The sequence below is a fragment of the Enoplosus armatus genome, chromosome 21, assembly GCF_043641665.1.
Source record: "Enoplosus armatus isolate fEnoArm2 chromosome 21, fEnoArm2.hap1, whole genome shotgun sequence".
Classification (NCBI taxonomy): Eukaryota; Metazoa; Chordata; class Actinopteri; order Centrarchiformes; family Enoplosidae; genus Enoplosus; species Enoplosus armatus.
Genome location: NC_092200.1, coordinates 14,502,828 through 14,526,867, shown reverse-complemented (window position 1 = coordinate 14,526,867; position 24,040 = coordinate 14,502,828). Strand labels below are relative to the sequence as shown.

At 41.1% G+C, this 24,040-nt stretch overlaps 1 protein-coding gene across 1 annotated transcript in view; it reads right to left on the bottom strand.

Moving 5' to 3' along the window:
- Window positions 1–24,040, bottom strand: part of LOC139304648 (guanine nucleotide exchange factor VAV3) — an 81,544-nt gene that overhangs the window by 42,102 nt on the left and 15,402 nt on the right. Inside the window, exons 3-4 of the mRNA XM_070928568.1 lie at window positions 1,637–1,695; window positions 1,372–1,437 (exon numbers count right to left, since the gene is read on the bottom strand). Of these exons, the coding sequence (XP_070784669.1) occupies window positions 1,372–1,437; window positions 1,637–1,695 (125 nt within the window). The remainder of the gene's footprint in view (window positions 1–1,371; window positions 1,438–1,636; window positions 1,696–24,040) is intronic.

Below are 24,040 nucleotides of genomic sequence, written 5' to 3'. Positions count from 1 at the left end.
TTGTTGCTTATTTAATCATTAATATTTAGTTATAGAGAAATTCTTGAGATTTGAAACCAAGTTTTTAGGAGCTTTAAAATCTTTGATAAGTACTTTTTATAAATACTCCATGTCACCACACAACACAAACACTACTAACCGGGGTCAATTTCTCGTATGTAAAATGGTTACTATTATTATTTGTATTATTTGATAAAATTGAATAAAAAGTTCCACAAACACCTATTCCAGCTACACACTGGAAGTTTCAAGCCACCTTCATGTATCTATGAATTAATTTTGCAGATGTGAAGATTTATTTTGGTCATGACTTTTGCCAGTGTTCAGGAAGATGATAATAAATGAACTGAAAAGTGGTAGTGAAGCTCTCCTGTTGGGCGAATGGTCTGTGTCTGTGTGTGTTTCTGTACATGCTTGGTCCATTTGATAGCTGCTGAACACTGAGCAGATGGGAGTCGAGGGCTGAACACAGCACTGTTCAGTGTGATCCAGGCTGCCACTTCCACCTCCCATCCACTGCTGGCTGCTGTCAGGGTGCTGTTTTCCTGTCGTTACTGACTACTGGGCTGCTTCCTACTCTAGGAGCTGTCAGTGCTAAACATAGACCAGAGCCCCGTGTCAGTGTAAGGCTTCCCAACAGCATTTTTATTGTAAGATTATCTCTGCTGACTTACATTACCCACAAGTTAGCAGTCCCATGTATTTCCATATTTGTTAATAGTTTATGCTTAGATCCAGGAAGTTACACTTGACTGTGGGCCAACAATAGACACATATAGGCCTAATTAAGCAAAAGGCAACCACATTGGCTGACTATAGGAAGCTTTAACTTCAATGCAATGTTTTGATAAGCAGGTGAGAAAAAATGATTAAAAAAAAAGGGTCTCTTTAAGTCTTTCAGATTCAGTTTTTACTGCTGCATTGCATTTAGATGAAGGGCTTTGCAAGACATTGTGCCAGCAGTCCTGTTTGCAATGTAGGTGGAGAATGTAATGTTATGATTTTGTTCCATGTTCACTTTCAAAAGTGAAAAATGCGTTACTTGATGAAGTCGCTTTAGAATAAATTTGTTGAAAACATCAATCATAAAACAGTTGGTTGTCATCATATGTTAAATGCAAGGCCTGGATAAATGATCAAGCCACGAGCCCACACAACTTGTGCTCTACTACAAGAAGAGGAGGTGGCTGCCTTCCAGTCAACGCCCAGGGAACAAATGTTGTTTTCGCCCACAACACACAGATACTAAATCAACAATGCTTTAAACAGAAGTTCGCAAGTGTGTAAAAGAGAAAGTGTGTAAAATCCTCCAGCTTTGAAGGTTGTCATGCACACAGGTGTGTGCAGGAGAGGAGAGGAGGGGAAACTTACTCTATTAGGTCCTCCAGGTGGTTGTAGATATCCTCATCTTCAACACTCTCCTCCGATGGAAAGGGCCTTTAAAGAGAAAACAGAGAGCATTCTGTGTCAGGCTTCATCATTACGTACCCATAGGACACATATTGGAATGTGTCATATAATATTGTATCATATTGTGTCACATGTCATTGTATATAAGTTTGTATAAAAAACATAATCACATTGTTTCATACCTTTAAATGATTGTAAATGATTGTGTCATTTCACATTAACATACCTGATTCCAGTTTGTTGTGTAATTGCTGTGTGGGAAAGTTTAGATAGTGTGTCCATAACCTGCAATGGAAAAAAAGACATGTTATTTTATCAATATTATTTACATTATAAAACATAAACAGCCTGGAGAGCAGGACTTGTGACTGATATGGGAGCTTGTTGTTTGGGTCTTGGTGCTGCATTTCATAAAAGAGGACACATGATGGCAGCATTCTCTAACACTGCCACTGACTCCAAATCCACCTGTGTCCTTTACACGTGTGCAATATCTGACATATACTCTTCCATGAAAGCTAATCAAGTCGCACAAGCCAACGTATACTCCGAAGTAATTCATATATATAATAATACTATATTAGTTTGGTGTGTTTTAATATCCCCAAGGAGCAAATTCTGTGTTGAGACGCATCTAAAATCAGAACTTGAGCAAAACCCAGTCACATATATTTAGAAATAATGAGCGATGTGTTAAATGAGAGAGGAATGTTGTTGCTGCACAGAAAAATGACTCATTCGACACACAGACAGTCGTTAGCAGAACAGAGTCGCATGAAGTGGTCAGCCATCGATCGTGCTGTGAAGTTACTCGTGTGCTCTCGTGGACCGACATGATTGCTATTAGTATGACATGTAATTTCACGCTGCTGTGCTCAGTCTTGCCAGTGCCCTTGACCCCCTGAGTGTGTGTGTGTGTGTGTGTGTGGTGACCTGTTTGACTAATAATCACCTGCTGAATGAACAACACAGCTTTATCATCTGAGTTAACAATCATCAGAGAGCTCTGTTCATTCTTTGCAACCTGGCAAACGGCCCACAAACCTCTTTCTTCTTTTCATCTATCCACTGATGTTACATGAAAACATGCCAGCACGCTCGCAGCACACCACAGATGTAACGTAGATACAATTTGGCCCGGAGCACAAGCTCTCAGAGATCAATACTGATCACACAACTGGCCTTTCCCATCCCCCACCAGTAAATAGAATAAACAAAGGACAGAGAGAGACACAAACATGTTTCTGCTGACATCCTTTAAGCTATAAACTGGACGACTGTACACCATGGGAACTAATAATGTGACATGTGAATGTTTGTCCAATGCAGGGTGCTGAAGATTGATGGACTTGAGCTGTTTTTAGTATCAGCATTATGTGTTTTTAACCAGAAGGCTCTCTAATTTAAATATCTCTAATAGATAAGCAGATAGTGTTGATCAATATGTAATCAATCAAGCTGCATCACATCCACCAAACAGGAGGTGAACGACACTTACTGCCATTTCACATTTCATAAATCTCTTAAACTGTGAGTTTGACAAAGCGTTTTATCGTGGCAGACATCAGACGCATCAGAGGCAGCGGCGCATTAACAGCATCAGTTGGAGCTCTGTTCAAAGGGAAATATTAGCCGTGAGCAGCTGAAGAGTGGGAGGCTGCAGAGCGTGTTGGTGACAGGGCTACATGGAGCTGCGCAGCAGTGGCTGATTACACATTATGAGAGGAGGTGCACTATGTTTCAGCCCTGGATTCATATATCTTTAATTCAATCTAACAAATAAGAAAATGTGATCCAATTGGTTGATGAGCTTTCCATAATTATTAATAATTCACTAAGCCTACTACAGATCATTTTTAGTTTTCTTCATAGATACTTTATGATGGATCATTTTGGAGGATTTTTGATTGCACAGAAGTTACAGATTAGAAGTTTTTTAGTCTGGACTACCTTGCTTAGCCTGCTGCCAACACGACTAGGCCCTAGATAAGTGGAAGAAAATGGATGGAAGTTGTTGTTTTTTTACCAGAAAAAGTGTTGGTAGATTGTTTTTCAGCCCTAAGTAGTGTCTGCAGGTCCTCCCTTCTAGCTGCATACAGCCCCAACAATCTCCACCAACTGGGTAAAAGTTAGACAAAACCCAGGGAAAGTCTTCAAAGCACTCCACCGATTTTACACATGAGAGTCTGTTTACAGGTGTTGGGGAACACTACTGCATGTGTGAAAAAGGTGGGTTTCCATCCACCTGTTCTATTTGCATTTTCTTTTGCCAATTTTCTCAGCATTCGGTTAACATTTGCGCTGCATTTGCATGCGTCAGGTCAGCAACATTTTATCCCCTCAGATCTTCTCTCATCTGGCTCATGGCAGCTGGACAGTAAGAGGGCAATGTTGATCAAAACAATAAAAGTGAAGGGGACAAAAATAGGATTTTAAAAAGTGAAGGGGACATGTCCCCCTCCATCCACAGTGGAAATGATGCCCTTGAAGATTAGTGTGCCAGTACAAGTACAATTCATTTTCCACTTGTACATGCTGCAAAGTGTATTGTATTGTAGACATACAGTTCATTCAGAGTAAGTGTGCCCTAAGTTTACCTTAGAGTGCTAGGTGTAGCTGTACAATATGGAAACCTTTTTTTCTGCACGTTACATTAGAAACAAAAACCAAAACTAACACTTAAAGAGACTATTTCCATTAGCTAAGCACAGACAGAAGTCCTGAAGCTGCAGCCTGGAGGTGAGACAACCAGATTTAGACTTCAGGCAGTTTTGAGTATAATTGTAAACATTTTGTGACTATTTGTGATGTGTGTAGCTTCGCATTACGTTAATTCAGTGATTAGTCAACTTTGTGTTATTAATCAACTTAACATACAGTATGTGCTCAGGAACACATCGATCCACACACAGGCGTGAATGAGTGTATTGGGAATGGCACATTTCTGAGTGCATCCTCTAAAACTCAAAGAGAATCTTCCTCCTTCCAGGTCTGAATCCTCTCACAGTTATCAGACAGAGTCGATATAGTTCTCCCTCTGATAACGAATGAAGGGCATGACATCCGGAGGCCAGCTGGCAGGTACAACATGTCCAGAAGCTGAAGATCCACTGCGTGACGGGCAGAGCTTTGGAGGCTCTCCAGTTTTAGTTGGCAGGAGGTTTTGGGGGACGAGTTGTGTATCGTTGTGCTTTTTGGCTTCACTGAATACATGAGTCACACACACATTCGCAACAAAACTGACCATCTGCACGCAGCCAAGGAGACTTTCTGGGGACTCACAAGTATCACATCCATCAGCGGGCGTACCACTAATAATAGAAACGTCAAGACAGTGTCCACAAAGGAAATGAGGGGTTTAAATTCCAAGAGGCAATATGCTTCAAAACTTCATCAGTCAGCAAAGCAAAAATATAGATGATTACTACTGTTCTCAGAGCTGCATTATGCAAGATTTAAAAATACATCATGATTCAGATGTCACGAGGACTCCAATGCAAGACTGGCTCGGTATCTGTTCTTTAAAGCAAGTGTGTCATCTGCCACAGTTACAAACTGAGGCTGAAACTGCACAAAGGCTGCCCCGTACAGTTGAGGCGTCATCTTAAGAATTCAAAATGAAAAAGCCCAAAGGTCGTGCATCAGATCTGGTGTCCCATGTGAGCGCATGAAGCAGAGGTTGCAGGCTTGGCAGGGGCCCTGGCCCTTTGACGGCTGCACCGCTGGATATATATTTGATTCACACAATAGCAATTAAAGCAGAATGTGTCTGATGTGTCTGTCACGATGAAAGGGGGACAAGTACACAGTGTGTGTGTGTGTGTGTGTGTGTGTGTGTGTGCTTGAATGCAGGTGCATGTCACTAGCAATCTGTCTGCTTCCAGTGAATTTCATTCTCACTGTATTTATTTCCACATTGATAGACAGTGCACATTCAAGTGCAGCTATTTCGTTTCATATCATCATGATTTCACAAGTGGAAACAGCTTTGACACTGTGATTACACTATTGAATCAATCAGTATCAATATGCGCACATTACAATGCCACTGATCGGCTACATCAAACACAGATGGCATTTTTTGACAGAAAGATCAATATATTTTATCCTCAGGAAGGAATATCCGCTATTGACATGCAAACCCACGGATCACCTCCTGAGACGTCCTTCACAGATTCTCATGGTTAGCGGGCACCTCAAGAAAATGGGTGATGCATTTTAGATGTACAACATGCCAACAGTTTAATTGGTTTCACACACAACCCAGCACACTGTCCCAGTTTTCTGCACTCTGATTTCACTCCTCCTTTCTTTCGTTTCCTTTTTTTCCCTCTAAATTATTGAATACCGGCTAAAAATAGAGATCAGTTAGGTAATCCAGTGAAACACATACAGTTGGTAATATTGTGTGTATATATATATATATATATATATATATATATATATATATATATATGTTTGTTTGTTTACAGACTTTGCCTTTCCAAACCAAGAAAAAGAACTTAATTCTTGTTTACAGATTGTAATTGAGGTCACCTATCCACTTACAGATTCTGAAATCAGTACTGAAAACAGTGCTTAACTGCAGCCTTTTACAGGAAATCAAACTGATCTGCAGCGTCAAAGTGACAAAGACTCACTTACATTTCTCAGCTTGTTAGAAGGGTTGTGTGAATCCTAAATCAAAAGCCATATTGTCATTTAGAACTACAGTTATGACTCATTCAGAAGTAAGTTACCTGTGTCTTTGTGCCATGTTTTATTTTAAAATATCTCCTCATACCTTTTGAAAACAAACCACTACAAGTTTCATGAAAGCAGCCCGAGACCATCTGACCAAGACTGACCAGGGATCAGCTGGATTTGCTTCAGGGTTTTGCTCACCGCCACATATGACATAAACCAGGAGGAAAACAACGGGGGGGGGAGTGTTGATCCAACCACACCAAACAAGCAGGTGCGAAGCAGCAGCTTCAGAGAGTGTCACCATCATCTGCAGCCCTCGCTGGCCGTTATTTCAGGGGAATTTCCCACCTGACTGCTTTAGAGTAGTTATTTCAAAGATTGCAGTTCTTCCTGTCCCGGAGTGTCCACACACTTAGCATACTGCATGGAGTCTGGAGAGTTTACAGCTTTAGATCCCTGCACAAAGATCTAAGACTGTCTAAGATGGACGTTCCATTTAGTTTGACCTGAAAGAAAGTCCTGGCTGCAGAAAACTATAAAGGGTCAGGGTTGAAAATCTCATCTGTAAATCTCCTGTCCTTTCCATTGCAAATGCACATCAATCAACACTTTGTTTTCTTTTCTTCTGAGAGTTCACTAACCTTTTAATGCTTCCGTCTCTCATTTTTGCAGGCCACGCTTGATAAAACATTTATGAAAAGCAGGAAGGCGAGTCAGTAAAACCGTGTTTGTGTTTCAGGGAGAAAACCAAAAAGGCCCTTGCACACTTTTGACATCAAACATTTTGCTGTTGAAACATTTTGGAAATAAAGGACATGTGAATATCTGACAGCCTCCTTTCTGTCTCTGGTATTGTGCCTGGTGACAAAAAATGGATATTAAATTCACTGAGACATAAAAAAAACAGAACATTTACATAAAAATACACACTGGAGAGAGTAAACAGGATGCATGTTGGTGTGAAATGTGTGTGTGTGTGTGTGTGTGTGTGTGTGTGTGTGTCAGTAATAATTGACTTTAGCTTGTTTCCTGCGTTGCGTGTGTCTGTTGTTGCACGTGAGATTGATTATTGTATTTGTGCACGTATGCATAAATGAATGTGTGCGTGTGTGTGTGTGTGTGTGTGTGTGTGTGTGTGTCGATTTGACAGATGCAGCCGGTGTACAAAATTCAATCCACACAGAGAGGAGCCAATAAAATCCTGATTGGCTCAGAGAGAGAGACTAGCTAATGTTTGGCAATCAGTGCCACGGCTCATTAACGCCCATAATACATAATTAGTGTGCTTGGATATACAGACGTGCAGCTGATTGGAATGCGGCACGCGTTTGTTTGCCGTTTCTCCTCAGTCTTCATCACCTGCATCATTTAGTCCACCGCTCTCCTCAACAAACACGGCTGTACTTACACGGCATAAAGACGGCAGAACTTTCTGAGGAGACAGTTTACTTCAGACCGCGTCAACACTAAACCAACTAAATGTGAAAATGCCTCTTTGTCTCTGTGTTTTGCTTTTGGAAAACGCACCCCAGGATGTTCTAGTGTGGATGAGAAAGACTGGACTTTCGATGACATAAGCCCGCTCAGATACAGTCAGAGGCTGAATGGAAGTTAGCTTTCCATCCCCTTTTCCACTGATCACTTATTTTAAATAAATAAATAAGCATAGATGATAAAGCAATATATATGTTGCCATTCATGTGTATTTCTGTCTATATTGTCATATGACTTTGTGATCAAAAAGTAGTGACTTCAATAATGTCTCAGTGCAGGAACTACTGGTTAACAAGTATTATTTATGAGCCACGGTCAGTTTCCTGCTTGTTCAGAAATGTAAGTAAATGAGCTGAATGAAACTGAACTGTGAGTTGACACACAACACAGGTGACCACAGAGAGCAAGAAGGGAACAGTCTCAGATATCAGGTAGTAATCATTACAAAGCCAGCTGCAGGTGTAGCCTTTTTGACCAACTCATGGAGTTTTAATTACATCACAGCTGACGACTGCTTTTGTTTACTTCTGTGTGAAATCAAAGATCTGTTATTTTGAAAATAATGACATATTCTCATCTGCAATCTTTGGAGAGCTAGACAGGCATAGCAACAGAAACTAAGGGGGGCGGGGCTTAGCAAACAGTCAATTTTGGCATTTACTGGAGTAGTGACCATAAGCTGCCGTACTGATGTTAAGTATAAGCTGCGCAGCCACACAGTGACTGATTAACAGCAAAACATCTCTCAGCTAGTGACCTCATTCAAATGAGCCATTTTTATCTGGAGTCATTTCATGATCGCAGTTGTCCATGGCTGCTTGCAGCTTATAATCTTTTAATTTCTTTATAAAACGTAAAGTCAAATGTGTCACACACATCCTGCTATGTGATAACTGGACCATAAGGCCCACAGGACAAAATATACAATAACTGCAAGTTCTGAAAGGGCTGCCAATCAATACCAATGACTCAACTCTTCCAGCTGCTGAGCTTTCTAATATTCAAAAACTTGGTCCCAATAGAAGCCGAAGACACTCCCAGTCCTCCTCTTACTGTGTCACACTCTTACTCAGTCTCTTGAACTTCACTTCACAAGTTCGCAATAGTCTCAGCTGTGAGTGTGATCCTCTATCTCTCTCCCTCCTCCAGTCCAATCTCCACAGCGTGAGGTCAAATGCGAGGGCATCGTCGCTGTCCAGGTAAATCCCATCAACCTCCACACACTACAGCGCCTCAGGACACGCACACACACACACTGCTCAGTCACACACACACATTCACACTCTCCCCAGTAATCAAAGCAGATCCTTGAAGTCCTTCACTCCTGCGCTCCCTGAATGTTTTATGTTCACATTAAAAGGGGAGCGCATCACCCAAGTGATGGCACATTTTTTCACGGTTTTCACACACAGGCAAACACACAAACAATCACGCACAGCATACTGATGTTCCCGCGCAGCTCGAGGCCACGATGCACAAACACATCAGATCTGCCAAGTCCTCACTTGGCTGACAGGTGAGGTAACTCCAGCTGAATTTCACACCATCTGAATCAGCTGGCTGCTCACAACTGGCCTGCAGTATACCACCACTCATACTGTACCAACACGCACAGAAAAACAGAGAGAAACCATAAATATCTATGTGTGATATGTATACAGCAAAGTAAGAATGAACCACATATCAGACGGCTTTCTTTGTTTATTTTATTAGTATTTATCAATATAAAAAAACGCACAACAATGCAATCACTCGTGCAAACCCAAAACTATGGTGCTACTATAAGTTATATGACTATATTTACCCAAAAATATGCAGCATCACCTTGGGATCTGGGGCATTGTGAAGGCCATTTGTGGATTGATTGATTATTTTAGAAAATAGGAATGGTCAGAATGGAAGCAGCAGAGGCAGAGATATCCTGACTTTTAATCCCTAGTATGGCCCAAAAAACACTGGATCCTACAGTTCCCATAATGCAACTCAGCCTTTCATTAGCCCCTCCCTGCCTCGTAAATGCCTACATCTTTCAGACTCCATGTCTGGAGTTTGTAACACAGGCTTTCTGTCAAAGAGGTGAAGTCTCAAGCCCAAGATAACCCTGATGACATCGCTATGACATCATCAGGGTTACTCTCTTAGACTTCAGAGCCACACAGGACATTATACAGCTATTTTCCACGGGTTAAATAGTACTCCTTGTGACAATTAAACTGACCTTCATGTGTAAAATCGGAGGAGTGGCCCGTGGGAAGATCAATTTAAGATGACTTTCAACCAAATTTTCTTTCTTCTTCTTCAGTGCAGTTTGCACCACACAGTGCTCACACTGCAAGAGCAGCTTGCAATATGTTTTCAGGAGAGCACAAAGAGAAAAACTGGAAGAAAATGCAAAAGAGTAATTATGCCAAATTGTAGTATGAATGCTGAAATGGTGATTGTGCTTCAGACACGTTTACAACGCAATTTTCATCCAGATTTTTGGAATATTGATTTTCGTCCTCCATTTGTTTTATTCACAACATATTGAACAATATTGTTCACACACTGAAAAGCAGCTGTTTGCAACTGGCAAACCGATATGAAAGATCGTAAGTGTATTCCAGGATGAATGTTTTTCTTCAGTTCAGCCTGCTGATAGCTGAGGACAATCCTCCACTCAGAGATAGAAAGAGGTATCTCAGAGCTTGTTGCTGTTGTGTTCACTGCTGTTATTCTCATTGAATCCATCGTGGCGGCCGTGCTAAAGACATAACCTCATCCCTCCACCCACTCCCAAACCAATCTACAATACAATCTCCATTGTTTCATCACGATGACATGACGGTCTCGTTCCCTTGCCGCTGAAACACTATCCTGCTGTTAACTGAGGATGAAATGAAGCAAACAGGGGAAAGAAAGTCTCCCTCAGGGGTATTTCAGTCGAAAATATATACTCTGTTTTTAAGAGTCCTTCAAACAACCGCTGTAGTGAAGTTATCAGGATCCCATTTAAAGGCTGCAGATTTCACCTCCTTGTGGACTCATTTGAAGAGCCAAGACTTGAAAGACTCGCCAAAACCGTCACCAAGTGCAAGAGCAAGTTTGAGTGGGTTGTCTGCGTTGTAAACGATGTCCTAAGGCAGTCAGTGAAAATCCATATGGACATTCCTCTGGATTTTTTTTCCTTCCCTGAGCCTTTGATCCTGCTGTGTCAGCCATGGACCCCTCCGTATCAGTTTAGTGGGCCCCGTTTCACCCCGTGGGACCTTATGATTCACAAGAGGGGACAACCAAATGTTGGAATCAGTTATGGGGATTTACTACTCTACATTATGGCATCAGTGAGAGCAAATACACTGTGGCCTATATACTTACAGATTATAGGGAGGCCTCAAGTATGCTGTGTGTTCACACAGGAAAAGTCACACAAGTATACTCAAAGGTGGCACGCGGAGTACATCTGCTTGGTTTTTGAGTGTGTTGCTGGTGGAAGTTTGCCCCACAGTGCAATACACAAAGGAAATGGAGGCTCAAGGCTGCAAAAACATTACATAAACTGTGCGTGGCGGTGAGAGAGCTCCACAAAGAGCCAGAAAAACACAAAATAAATGTTCCATATTTGGAAAACTTCGAGATTTCTCTTTGTGAAGTTTGATTTTCAAAGTCACAGATTGATTAACGTTTGCCTGAGCATGTATTGCATTATTGCCTGTTTACACTAAATGGTAAAGTATGTTGGTTTTTTGTACCTGCATGGCAGAACTCCTTTTGAAAACAGCTGCATGATGACTGTGACACTTTTTGAATTACTCTCACTAACTAAGAGTGTAATACATTTTTAAAAAATGTCATTCAATTCGATAAACTTTTTGTATGAAGTTAATAATACCTATAATATTTAAAGGATAAATTATGAAGATGAAGTTTTTCTTCTTTTCCAACAGTGCAAGAGTCTAAATTCAGGACTCTGAGTTCTGCTGGTTTTCACTGCAATAATCACTCTAATCAGGATCACAATAAATTACACCTGGGACACCAGGTGAATGTAATTAACTCATTGGAAGAGTAGAAAAGCCAGGAGGTCTGCGGCGCTCAAGAGAGCCAACACTGAGAAGCACTCAGTGGGGAAGCTGCACATAGTTGAGTGCAGAAATGCTGCTGCTTTTCACACAAAATGCATAAAAAAGAAAATATCTATCAATTAGACTTGATGCTTAAAGTAGGCAGATACAAATATATTTAGATGAACCCTTCACAGGTAGTATTTCTGAGCTCCAGCAGCTCAGACAGTAGTTTTCCGGCCAACAGAAGACGCGCCGCTGTGCTTGATTTACAGCCACACTGGCTGTAGGTAAACAAAGACTGAAGCAGGGTTATCAATCATGTTGCATCTCGCGCCGCGTTTCATCATGGTAGTTTACATGTCAGCCATTTTTTTCCCTTCCTCCGCCGATGCTGGATTATAGTCTCGACCAAAGCCATAACAGGCAAATACTCACTGAGGTGGTGCCATAAATCCAAACCTCCATGGAAAAAAGCCAAACTTAATGACATCTGTGTTATTGGCTCAAGACATTAAAAGCCTGGAAAGTAAATGAAGAATTCCAATACTGCAATTATGTAAGTCCTGTCTGTCAAGTCTAGTATGTGGTTTTAAATTTCAGGTCAACCTGTCATCATTATTGGCTTTTTTTGGTTGTTGTTTTTATGATCTGGTTTCGTGTATTAAAGATGCAATAGGCCGGATTAATATGTAAAAAGCTACTCATCTAATCCTTGGATCAAAAAGTAGGGCTGCAACCAAGAAGAGAGTCCACTCACTGATGTTCATGCTGTTTGCCCGAGTTAAGATTCTGATGTAAGTTACAGCATGTGTGGGAAATCTTTTTGATGTACATAACATGACACATCAAAAACCGAGTGATGAAATCCCAAACTGGCTCTGAAACAGCAGCGAACAAGCATTGTACTCAGAGAACACCAGACAAACCAAATACACTTCAGTCCCTGCTGTAATGCAACCAATGTTTTTCCCACTTCTGGATCTGTGCTGCTAAAGCTCTGGCCACGAATAGCCAGCTTGTCACATCTATATGGCATAAATGGGTTAGCATCACTTTGCATACCCTGAGGAGTTCCCATTATAATCATGAACAATTAAATACGCACTGTTTCAGTCTCACTGTGCAGATTCTGCACATTAGTCATGCAGCTGTGTACAATCTCGTTATGGTATTTCTGACATTTCGCTTGAATAACTTCATATCGCAGAGGAAAATATGACACTTTAGAGCCATTATGTATCTATTGCATTTCAGGTTAGAGTAACATAAGACAAAAGCACGTCATAGACTGTGTTTCACCAACTGGGGAAAATGTCCTACCTCTTTAACTTTCGGGTGATTTTTTTTTTTTGGTCTTTCTGATCATAGCATGTTTTGAGTTGGAAACTGACAAGGAAGGTAGCATTGACCTCAGTGTTTCATTCTAAAACCTCCTCTGTATATTCTGTCTTGGGCCTCATGTCCATGCACACCTTGACTTAACTAACAATGCAGCCCAGTAATTACACATTGAAGAATCCACATCTCACGATTTACATCCAGTGCCAATGAGGTCGACATTTTTGTGTTTTAGCGAACATCTTGAATTGCAATTAACTGGTTCAATACTTCCATTTATTACCAAATGCCTGGAAAACAAATGACATCCCCATCAGCCTCAGCTGTACTTGTGATTAGTACTAATTGGCAAATGTTAGCATGCTAACACGCTAACCTAAGATGTGGTAAAATGGCAAACAATTATACCTGCTAAACAGAGAAACAAAACGTAATTAAAACCACTTTAAAGATGCAACCCATCACATACCTAATTTTATGCATGGCAGCTTTGAATTTCAGAATTGAAATTTTTGGCATTGACCAAGGCTATTCAGAAAAAAATGGGGAACTGATTTAAAACAGAAGGAGTTAGCTGTGTTGGAGTACACCTCCACTATTTCTCTTTGTGTCCAAATGCTGTTAGCTGAAATCATGATTTCTCGCTATGCCTCAAATCCATTTCAACACACTCAACAAGCAGACTGATGTAATTTTAGGTGGTTCTCTTGTTAGAATAGAATACAGTCTAATACAGTAACCATTTGTGGATTACTTCTCATTAACTAAACGAGACAATGATAAATACTGCAGTAATACTGTAATCCACGTCAGTATGTTTCTCAGATTCGTCCAGAGAAAGCAAACCACAGCTCTTCATGTAAGATGAATCCCAAGGCTTCCTCCACCATGTATCATTTCATCTACGGCATGAATTCAAACTTTTTTCCCCCAACTGCCCATGTGATTTCAGCGAAACTGTTTCTTTTTGGATATTATATAACACATAACAGTTGCTATATTGTGAGGTGGGATCAGATTTTCTGAGCAGAATGCGGAGGATGAAGATTAGCTTTTAGAAACGCCCCCCCACTTTGAATGACAGCGCATCCACCCACTCCACCTCCACCTTTGGGAAGCAATACAGAGAAGAAAAGACCCCAACCCCCCTATAGTTGGAGCCTTAAGCATCTGGAAAAAGCATCATTGACATACATAGAATCCTCTGCCTGGCTTCTACAAGATCTTTATATTACAGAAAAACATCTCAGCCAGATCAGAAGAACATAAACGTCCCTGTGAAATCCCATTCGCTGCTGTTAGCTCAGATACGTTGGAGAGATGACAGATGTTGCCTCTGGCACCTCATGAAAGATTTAGAAGAAAGTTTTTAAAGATGTGTCAGAGACACGGATTGCACTTGTTGAAAATAAAATCTCCCTCATTGCTCTTCTAGATGAAGCCGGCAGGTGCCCAAGGGAGACTTGCCTCAAAGCGGGCAGATAGTGGACTGAAGAGAGTGAAATCACCATGCAGAATCTAAACATTACTCCATCTCAGCGCATGGTTGCCCATCTGGAAGAGGACACTGACCGTGGGCAATTCATGTTCTGAATGTAAATGCACCTCATACAGTCATCTGTAAGCGGGATCAAAGCTTTCCAGCTTGATTCTGTATAACTGAACTGCATGTTGAGGCTTGTCTGGTGGTTTTTGAAGTACTATGAAGATGAAGATTCTTATTGTCGATATAGCAAAAACTGTGCAGTTAGTAGAACTTTACTGACATTTTGGAGGCTGTTACTTTTGGATTGAAGTAGCCTGGATCCAGGAACGTATTCGACATATAAAGGTCCTGCATGGAGGTAAACTAATGTCCTGGCATCTCTGCTCACTTATCCGCAGGGAGTCCTTGTACCTGGCCAAGAAATAGTCCGGCACATAAACCACATAACACCAAAACATGTTGTTTTTATACTTTGGGGCATCACTGATTTAACACTGTATGTATTGCCTTTTACAGCATGTACAGTATGTGGAGACCCATATGTTCAACATTCTTCCCGTAACAAATTGTATGTGTTGATCTGCAACTGCCACGTCCAAGTTACGAGAGTTGTCCATGTAGGACTAAGATACATATATGGTCCTGTATCAGGGCTACCATTGAAGCTACTGAGATAAATATTTAGCTGATATTCTGAGGCCTTTTCAAGCCCCCATGTTTTCTTCTTGTCAGAGTGGAAAAGCCACCAGAATAATATTTTGTCCATAGAAAACAATAACCCTCTGCACTGAAATCCAGAGCAATACTACTAATCAAATAACAGTGACTATAAACATATACTATATTGCTGCATATTTCTGTGGAATCCAATTTGTTGTTACATTTGAAAGAGTTCCTTTTTAAATATTGTAGATGTGATAAATGCTACAATTATTTTCTTTATTTCTTTAACTGTTAAAACAAGTCTACAACACTGACTAGAGCAGATCAGGCCAGCAGCAGCCTTGCAAACCAATACATCAGTCTAACCCTATTATGTACGATTTAGTCACAGTGAGATGTAGGTCTGTAGTTCCAGGTAGCAGTCAGTATTGAAGCTGTCAGAAAGTAGGACAGCAAGGGGAGGAGGGCTGGTTTGTAGACCTGCACTTCAGTCTTTGTAGAAGTCTTTGATCCTGACCACAGTGGCTCAGCTTCACATGCTCTCTGGCTGCCCAGACTCAGCAGTGGCCTATAAATACCTGGCATGTCTGCACGGCCAGGTAACCTCAATACCCAGCAACACCGTGAGATGTAAAGCCCTCACACTAAGGTCCCTGCAAGCAGAATTACTGTTAACCTTGCATTATTTGCTGAGCACTGTCAATCAATAATGCAGCAGGACAACAGGGGTAAGTGTTTGTATTGCATCTCAAATCACAATCCATTATGAAAGGTATCTTTTAATTGAAATAAAAGATTACACCAGGAAGAATTACAATGAAACAAATAAATACATACTGTATATTTGTTTTTTCTCTTTTATATGCAGTTGAAAAGACTCACAAATCCATTCAACTTTTTAGAATGAGGAAGTGTCTTTTCACTGTAGGACTACCTGCAGTGTTTATGTGTTACACACTCGATGGGAGGCTCCCTTTGAACTGGTATGGGGCAAGGATGTACACACTCACACACACACAGTAGACCAAAAAAGTGGCAAGCATACAAGTTTCCCCCATCCAGTTTTCCACTTGCAGCAACCTTTTGTCTGTCTATTTATTTCTCTCTGTCATACACTCTCTTCACACACACATTTCCACCTCCAGGGGCCGGGGCCCAGTCACAGGAACAGTGGGTACTTGATAGAGCCCCTAACAGAACAACAAGCTTGAGAGAAGCTCAAGAAATTAGGGGAAGTTCAATTGTCTTGGTCACACACACACACACGTCGAGCTTTTGACAGGCTTGTTGGGCCCCATGAGGCCTTAGTGAGAAAAACAACACACCAGGGGAGATAGTTTTGATTTTGACAGCATGGGGAGGAGTGGAGCACATCTGCCAGTGTGTTGTATCTACACACAAATATGGATACTGATTACACTGGCGTAAATGCAGCATTTCACCTGAAGCTGAATTTGAATATATCCACACACAGAAAGAAACAACTCCAGAGGGGCTCTGTGGTGACCGTTTCCTCTTCCTGTTTCCTGCTGCTTACTGAAACTTGAGATGAGTCAGTCCTCAGGGGAGCCACTGCTAGCTCTAACACACACACATGCAAACACTAGCACGTAGGCACTCACAGACACACTCATACGCAAAACATCGTTTTCCCTCATTCACGTTTAAAAATTCGCATTGGAGATGGACTGGTAGCCTCTGCCTCACTCCAGCCATACTGGTGCCAATATTTCTCCAATTTCAGCTAATTTCCTATAAACCCTCTTACAGGGTCTTATCATAGAGAGGTTGTTCAAATGCTTCAGTCTATTTTTCTTTCATTCTTTCTTTCAGCCCACTATCTGACATCACAAAGAAGGGTGCTTTCATAGTGGGACTTCAGTCTGAATTTGGGGGCAGTTCACTTTAAACACTTTTTTTGAACCTGAGAGAGATACAATCCACGTGAACAAGGTGGTCTGAAATCAGTTCCAGTCAAACTACAGTCTAACTGCAGTTAGACAATCAATCGCAGTCTGAAACCCTACTCCTATTGTGTGCACGTTTTAGCCTCAATAATTCATTAACTTGTTTTGAACTTCTTTGTGGCCCATACAGGTGGTCCGAACAGACATGCTAACTCTTCACTCATCATTACTTTTTACCCTGCATACTGTGCGTTAAAACGGGCGCTAGAGATGAATGATTCATTGTTGTTACATCAAAATTGAGATTTTAAAAAGTTGTAGCCAGTAAACGTTTATGCTAATAAGTCATACTGTCAGCAGATTCACTCAGCTGTAACGGTAGCTAATTAAAGTTACATTTGCAAGCTGGCAAAAAAGAAACTTATGGCTGTAACCTGGTTAATATGCTCTCTGCATGTTTATGTCTATACTATTTGCACTCAGGACAGACCAGTGGCAAGTCTTTTTCTACATGAACAAAGTGATCGCCTCCTATCAGCTAGCTTTGTAGCTCGGCACTGTAGTTGTCGAGAGTAAATGCCAGTCAGCGAACTGACTGTTTAAAAAAAAGAGAGATCCCTGAGAAGACAACAACAAGCGTTTGTGTAGTTTTATCTGATTCTGTACCACAATTCTGTACCAACGTACCACAGATCAGAACAGTAAACAAGCAGACCACCGGGGTGAGAGGGTGGAGGGACAATAAAAGTCAGGTTCGGACAAAGCCATTGTAGAAACAGCATAACACCTTAAGCTCTGTTGTTGCTGCATGAGCATCACCTGTGCTCACCTTTGCGCCGTAGTAAAGCCAAGAAGATTCTCTGAAACTTTTGACCAATGGTGAACAAAGTAAAATACAGTGTAGGAGCCTGTCAAAGCAACAAACATATTTTGTCTGCACGTGTCACAATGTGGGAGAAGATTCATGTCTAGACCCATACGCTCCCCATGACAAGCCTAATGTGCTGCCTTTGTAGAAGTGTGTATTCATGTGTGTACGCAGCGCAGATGAAATATCCCTTCAACTGTGGCAACCTAGGTGGGGGTTGCCACAGCTAAGACATCCACTGTGCTCACACAGGGATCAAACAGCTGTCCACAATCATCAAAGACGTTTCTCTCTGACACGCTGAAACAATCAAAGAGGCAATCCATCTCTGCAGCCAGCAAGCAGGGAGACACAGAGCTCTCTGGCCAAGCAATCTTCAGCAAACAAGGGTTGTGTGTGTGTTTGTGTGTGTTTGTGTGTGTGTGTGTGTGTGTTTGCACATGTGTGCGTGCATTCACGCTCGAGGAAAGCCGGTTGATATGAAAAGTGTGATTCCAGTGGAAGCTGCTGTCATGCTGTCTGTCACTAGGAGTCTATAAATTATCCACAGAGCTTTCAGCGCAGCAGCTTTACAGCAGGTTCCATCAAATTGTTTTGGAGAAAATTCACTCCAAATGCATTGTAAGTGAAAGTAAGTGAAGCGTGGTGGCTTTTTCAGACATAGCATGAACATTGGAACTTGAGGTAAATGTGTGATTTTAGAGCAAACATTTCTAAAGTCACCCGACAGATTACTCTACAGTGCCGACTGAACTCAGGTGATAATATAGTTCCTGCTGTATGCAGGTCGGACTCCTTTTTAACTCTTTTTAGCCTCAGTTTCTTCTCACAGTCCAAAAAAATTAAGTCAGGGTGGATTACAGACAAACATCCAGAGGTATGAATGTGAGAATCCGAACTCTCCACACACAAACTGTCCACATACATACTGTGACTTCCTCGGTCAAGCTACACACTGGAATGGAGCCATCATTAATGACAGTTCATACACCTGCAATTGACAAGTCAAAATGTCTGCCAGAGAAAGGTTATTGGCCATGTGCCAATAAAATCAAGAAAATAGTTTTTGTATGTGTTCGGTCAAGCAAACAAACGTGCTGTTCACAGCTGCAAACGTTTTGACCAATGTGGGTTTTTGACGGCCACATTTGTGAGCCCAAAACACCACAAACTTTCAAAATGTTTCCTGTGTATTTGTATCTTTTGTATCGTTCTCTCAAGATAAAGAAGCAATTGAAACAGCATTTAGACCATGATGGCGAAAGTAAGGCTCTGCAGTCCAAGCCAGACTAATGAATATGTTCTAGCTGGGTCCACAGCTCCTTAAGGCTGACGGTTTAATTGCAGTTTTAACCGACTGACACCTCCTGAAGCTATAAAGTAAAACCTCCTACACCACACTAGAAAGATTTCCCTGGTAATCCTCTTGATGACAGCACTGGTCTAGGAGGAACCGCCATCATATTCAGAGGAGGGGGACACTGACCTGTCAATATGTGATTTTTAATAAAACACCAATACCAACCCAATATATTGACCATCCACTACACTAATCTAGTTCTAATGGCAGCCATTAAAACTTGCCTCCAAAGCGACTGTGGACCACTGTTACTGCAGCTTAGCCATGCAGTACAAAGATACAACCCAAGTATCCATTAGCAGGAAAGCAGACATATGATATCTGACCACACAGATCTGCTGGAGAGAGCACAGCTGAAGGACAAAGGAAAGAGACAGAGAGGGAGAGATGACTTGGGGGGGCTGGTCAGGAGATGCATCAGCCCTTAGTGGGTTTCCACAGTTAAATTTATCACATACAATTGAGGAGGAAGACGTTAATCAATAAACCCTCTCAGTCTGTCTCCCTCTTCCTTTCCATCTTTGCTTTCCCCTCCCCCAGTCATTTTCCACCCCCCACCAAAACATAATCAGCATCTTGATCCACCTAAACAGACAGCCAGTGGTAGAACTTCTTCAAAACAATCATATGCGAGGCTTTCAAACACATCTTGCTCATAAGAGTGCGCTGGTGAACTTCTCTCAATAATATGTAATTGTGTTGTCAGCACTCCCTTCATTTACATTACTGAAAAGGCTAATTGTTAACTACAGCAAACCTGCTTCAAAACAAGTGTAGACTCAAGTGGTGGGAGGAACATTTAAACCTTTCTGTGTCTGACTAATGTAATTGCCACACGTTATCTAGAGTCAACGTGGGGTGATTTCATTGCCGGTGGATGAATAGCATGCAGCTGCAAAAACAAGAGCATCCCACATCGATCTCTTATTGCCAGATTATTTACATATAATACGTATATACACATGCAGGTGTGGCATCTCCTGGCCCATTTTAAAGGAAGTTGCGGTGCAGCAAGATTTGCATAGTCTACAGAATGGAGGGTGGGAGATGAACTGAGGTTACTTTACTGAGTAGGAATCAGCCCACATGAAGGCCACACTGTTCATCAATCATCCAGATGTGCTTTTTGTTTCCAAGGCCTGTCTTTGAGAATTTAACTAGGGTCTTCAATCATAGTAAATACTAGTATTCAATATTACATTTCAAACTGAAATATGGCACACAAAAAAAAGCAGTTTAACAAAACCATTGCAAGTGAAAAAATAACTACTTGTAGTTTTATGTGTGGGCCTATTTCCTGCCTGGATGGGCACAATGACTTCCTGGAGACTTTGCTGTGTTTTAATTAGTAAGCATTGGAGGTGTTGGTGGGCAGCTTTTCTTATATTCAGAGAGATCCAGACAAGCAGACTTAGCATAAAGACTTTTCGCAGTCTTTATGCTAAGCTAAGCTAACTGGCTGCTAGCAATAACTACATAACACTATACAGAAAGAAGAGAGTGGTATCAATCTTCTCATCTAACTCTTGTCAAGAGAGGAAATGAGTGTTCCTTGAGGAAATGTTCCTTTTGTTCCAGTGGTAATATATATAATGCACATACTGTAAATAGTAGTTGTTTGATATCAGTATTAGTATTTAGTCATTAGTATTAAATATCAGGTTCAGGTGGTGAAAAGACATGCTGCTGTAATGTTTCAATTAAAAACATATTTATTATGTGTAATTATCTGAATTTGTTTATTATATTAGTTGCATAATGCATTTATTAGGTAATAAACTGTTTCACACTGTTTGAGATGAGAACGTGTGGCTTGGTGAATGAGATGCCACTGTCACTGAACAAGCAGATCTGTGGTCAGTGAGGCCATCTTACAAACAGCCGGCTGAATGAAAAGCACCGCAGTGAAGGCGACGTGCTACTGTTATTGGTTTCAGTATGCTGCATTATTTAACGGGTCGGTCTACGACACTCATTTTTTCCAAGTAGTGAGCCACTGTCCATCATGTGACTGAGAGTATGGAAAGCTCCTGTCAGCACTTTGATTCTATTTTGAAACGAGCCGATAGGAGGCGACTGGAATTAGCAATAAAATAGAAGTGAGGGAGTCATTCACTTTCAGGGATGATGATGGCAGCATGTATTTTCAATCATCAGGATACATCATGTTTTTACACGAGATCAGAGGGTTCTTGGGTCATGTCAGCAAAGCTTCATTATATACTCTATTCTCTGTATATAGACATTGCGTTGGTATGGTAAAACTACTAAAGCTCATGGTGACATCAGTTTTATGCCTCATCTCCTCAATCAAATAGCCACCAAATGCCTCCACAGATAAAAATAAGACTTGAATCACCAAGAAGATATTATAGCTCTCAATATCTTCTCTGAATACCTCACACCATCCACTCTGGTGCTCTCTCACCCTTCCTCTCTCTCTGCCAGGTGTGTATCAGTGTGTGTACAATGCTCTATGCAGCCAAGTTTCTCTTCTCCCTATAGAGCCCACAACCCTCCATATGTCTACAAGACAGATGTGCAAACCAGATGTTCCCACACTGAGGGGAAAGGGCTACAGACCGACCTGCTGTATTGATCAGTTTTCCTGGTATTGCAGTGTTGTTCGGGACCACAGTTTGAATCCAGGAACACCAACAAGTCAAAAGCTGTTTGTCAGATGTACCAGTGTTACTACAAATTCAAATACGCAAGTTCTCACGTCTCCTTTTTAAGACCTGTATCTCATCAGGGACTCTTCCTTGACTGCCGAGGAGTCAAGAAGAACAGCATGGTAAATACCTTTAAGATTACACGGCACCACTGTTGAGGAACAAAGAGAGAAAGATCCAGCACGTGTTTCCTCGCGTAGTCGCTATCAGGACTACCACATAAACTTTAGAATAAACAGGCTTGATGTTTTATTCAGTAGCAGTCCAGCAGCTATTTTTAAAAACAAACAAAAAAATGCTGGAACTGCAGGTGAGTGGCAGCTTCGCCCGTTCCCCCCTCTCCTCACTCCATTAGCCTCGGCAGAGCCAGCCAAGCGAGGATTACGGGGCCAGCTTGCTGTCTAATTTCAGATATGTTAAATTCACTCTGGGCAATGTGGGATTCACTCAAGAGAGTCATCAAAGTGTTGTGCTTGAGCAAACTGAAATCCCTGAGCTGAATGACGATGGAATAGGACATTGTAAAAACTGAAAAGGGGGCTGCGCTTGACATCATCTCGTCTGAAATTGGTCAGGGAGGAACCAAAAACCTAACTGGACAGAGAAATTCCACCTCACACAGTTATCAAGTACTGACATTAAGTCATTTAATGTCAAGCTATGATAAGAGCTATCAGAAAAAAGGATCGAACATTTATTGTTGGGGTGCAATATTCTGAAAACGCTAACTGCTTAAACAACTAGAGAAAATGTAGAATATTAAAGCAACAGTTCAACATTGGGAAATACACTTTGCTTTCTTGCTGAGAGTTAGATGAGAAGATCGATACCTCATATCTCATATCTGTCCGTTAAATATAAAGCTACAGCCAGCCTGCCCACCAGCACTTCTAAAGCTCACTAATGAACACATGACATTTCGCTTGTTTAATCTGCACAAAATCACAGCCCAGCCAAAAACCCCTATGTAAAAACCGCAAAGTGTTGTTTTTACACTTAGCTAAGCTAACCGGCTGCTGGCTCTAGCTTCATTTTTGCTTACAGACGAGAGTGGTATCAGTCTTCTCATTTAACATTTGACTTAACATTTAAGATAAATGACTGTGATACTCTTTCTGTTGAAAATCCATTTAATGTTAATTAACTGGATTTAATGATTGGGACTGATCAGACATGGTGTTTTTGTGACTAAGTATGTTTTTTAGAAATGGGCTTTCCCAGTAGCAGCTTTTGTCTATAAAACCCTGTTTTTCAATGTGTTTCTTTAAAATGCATACCGGGACTGAATTTTAAATAGGAATGCAAAAGCAAGAGGATGAACACATCTACAAAGCCCCTAACAGTAACATTTCAGGAGTAAGGATAAAGATTTGTATTTGCATATCCTAATTCGCTGAGCCACTGCCGGTTCTTCTGTAGATTTTCTGTGAAAATATTTCTCTATGAGGTTGAAAAAAGAAACTTGCCAGCGGTCCAAATGTGTTTTAATTATAGATGACTTAATGAATAGATGACTTAATTCTCTCAGCTACTTAATTCAGCTCAGCACGGCAGCGAAAATTAACGTTCAAGTAGGGATAAAAGAGGGTGCTGTTGACCATATCTAAAGCCTTTCTCATTTTCCCATTCTCTATTCTCAGAGGTATATTTTCACAAGATCTGTAATGCCTTTTTTCCCCGTACATATTACATCATTAACAGTTCATCTGAGAGACAGTATTAACATATCTTTTTTAAGTCAAAGCCTTCATTAAGTGAATGTTTTTCAGTGGATATTGGCTGATTAGTCATCTTACATTTTCAGTTACGAAAACACAAACAGCAAAATGATAAAGAGTCGACCTCTGGCGGGGGAACCCTTTAGAGCATAGGTCACTAACAGGCGGACCGCGGTCCGAGTCCGGACCCAGACGCCGTCCTATCCGGACCCGGACCTATAATCAATAAATTATTAAGGGATTTAAAATTTTGACGGGGCGCTTCTATTTTAGCCGGCGCAGCTTTTCTAGTCTTTACGGCGCTGGTTTAGCGGCTCAGGAAACTCACAGATCAGTTATGTCACAGTCTGTGTTTCACTTCTGTTTTTTTTCATTTCAGCTGTATAATATTA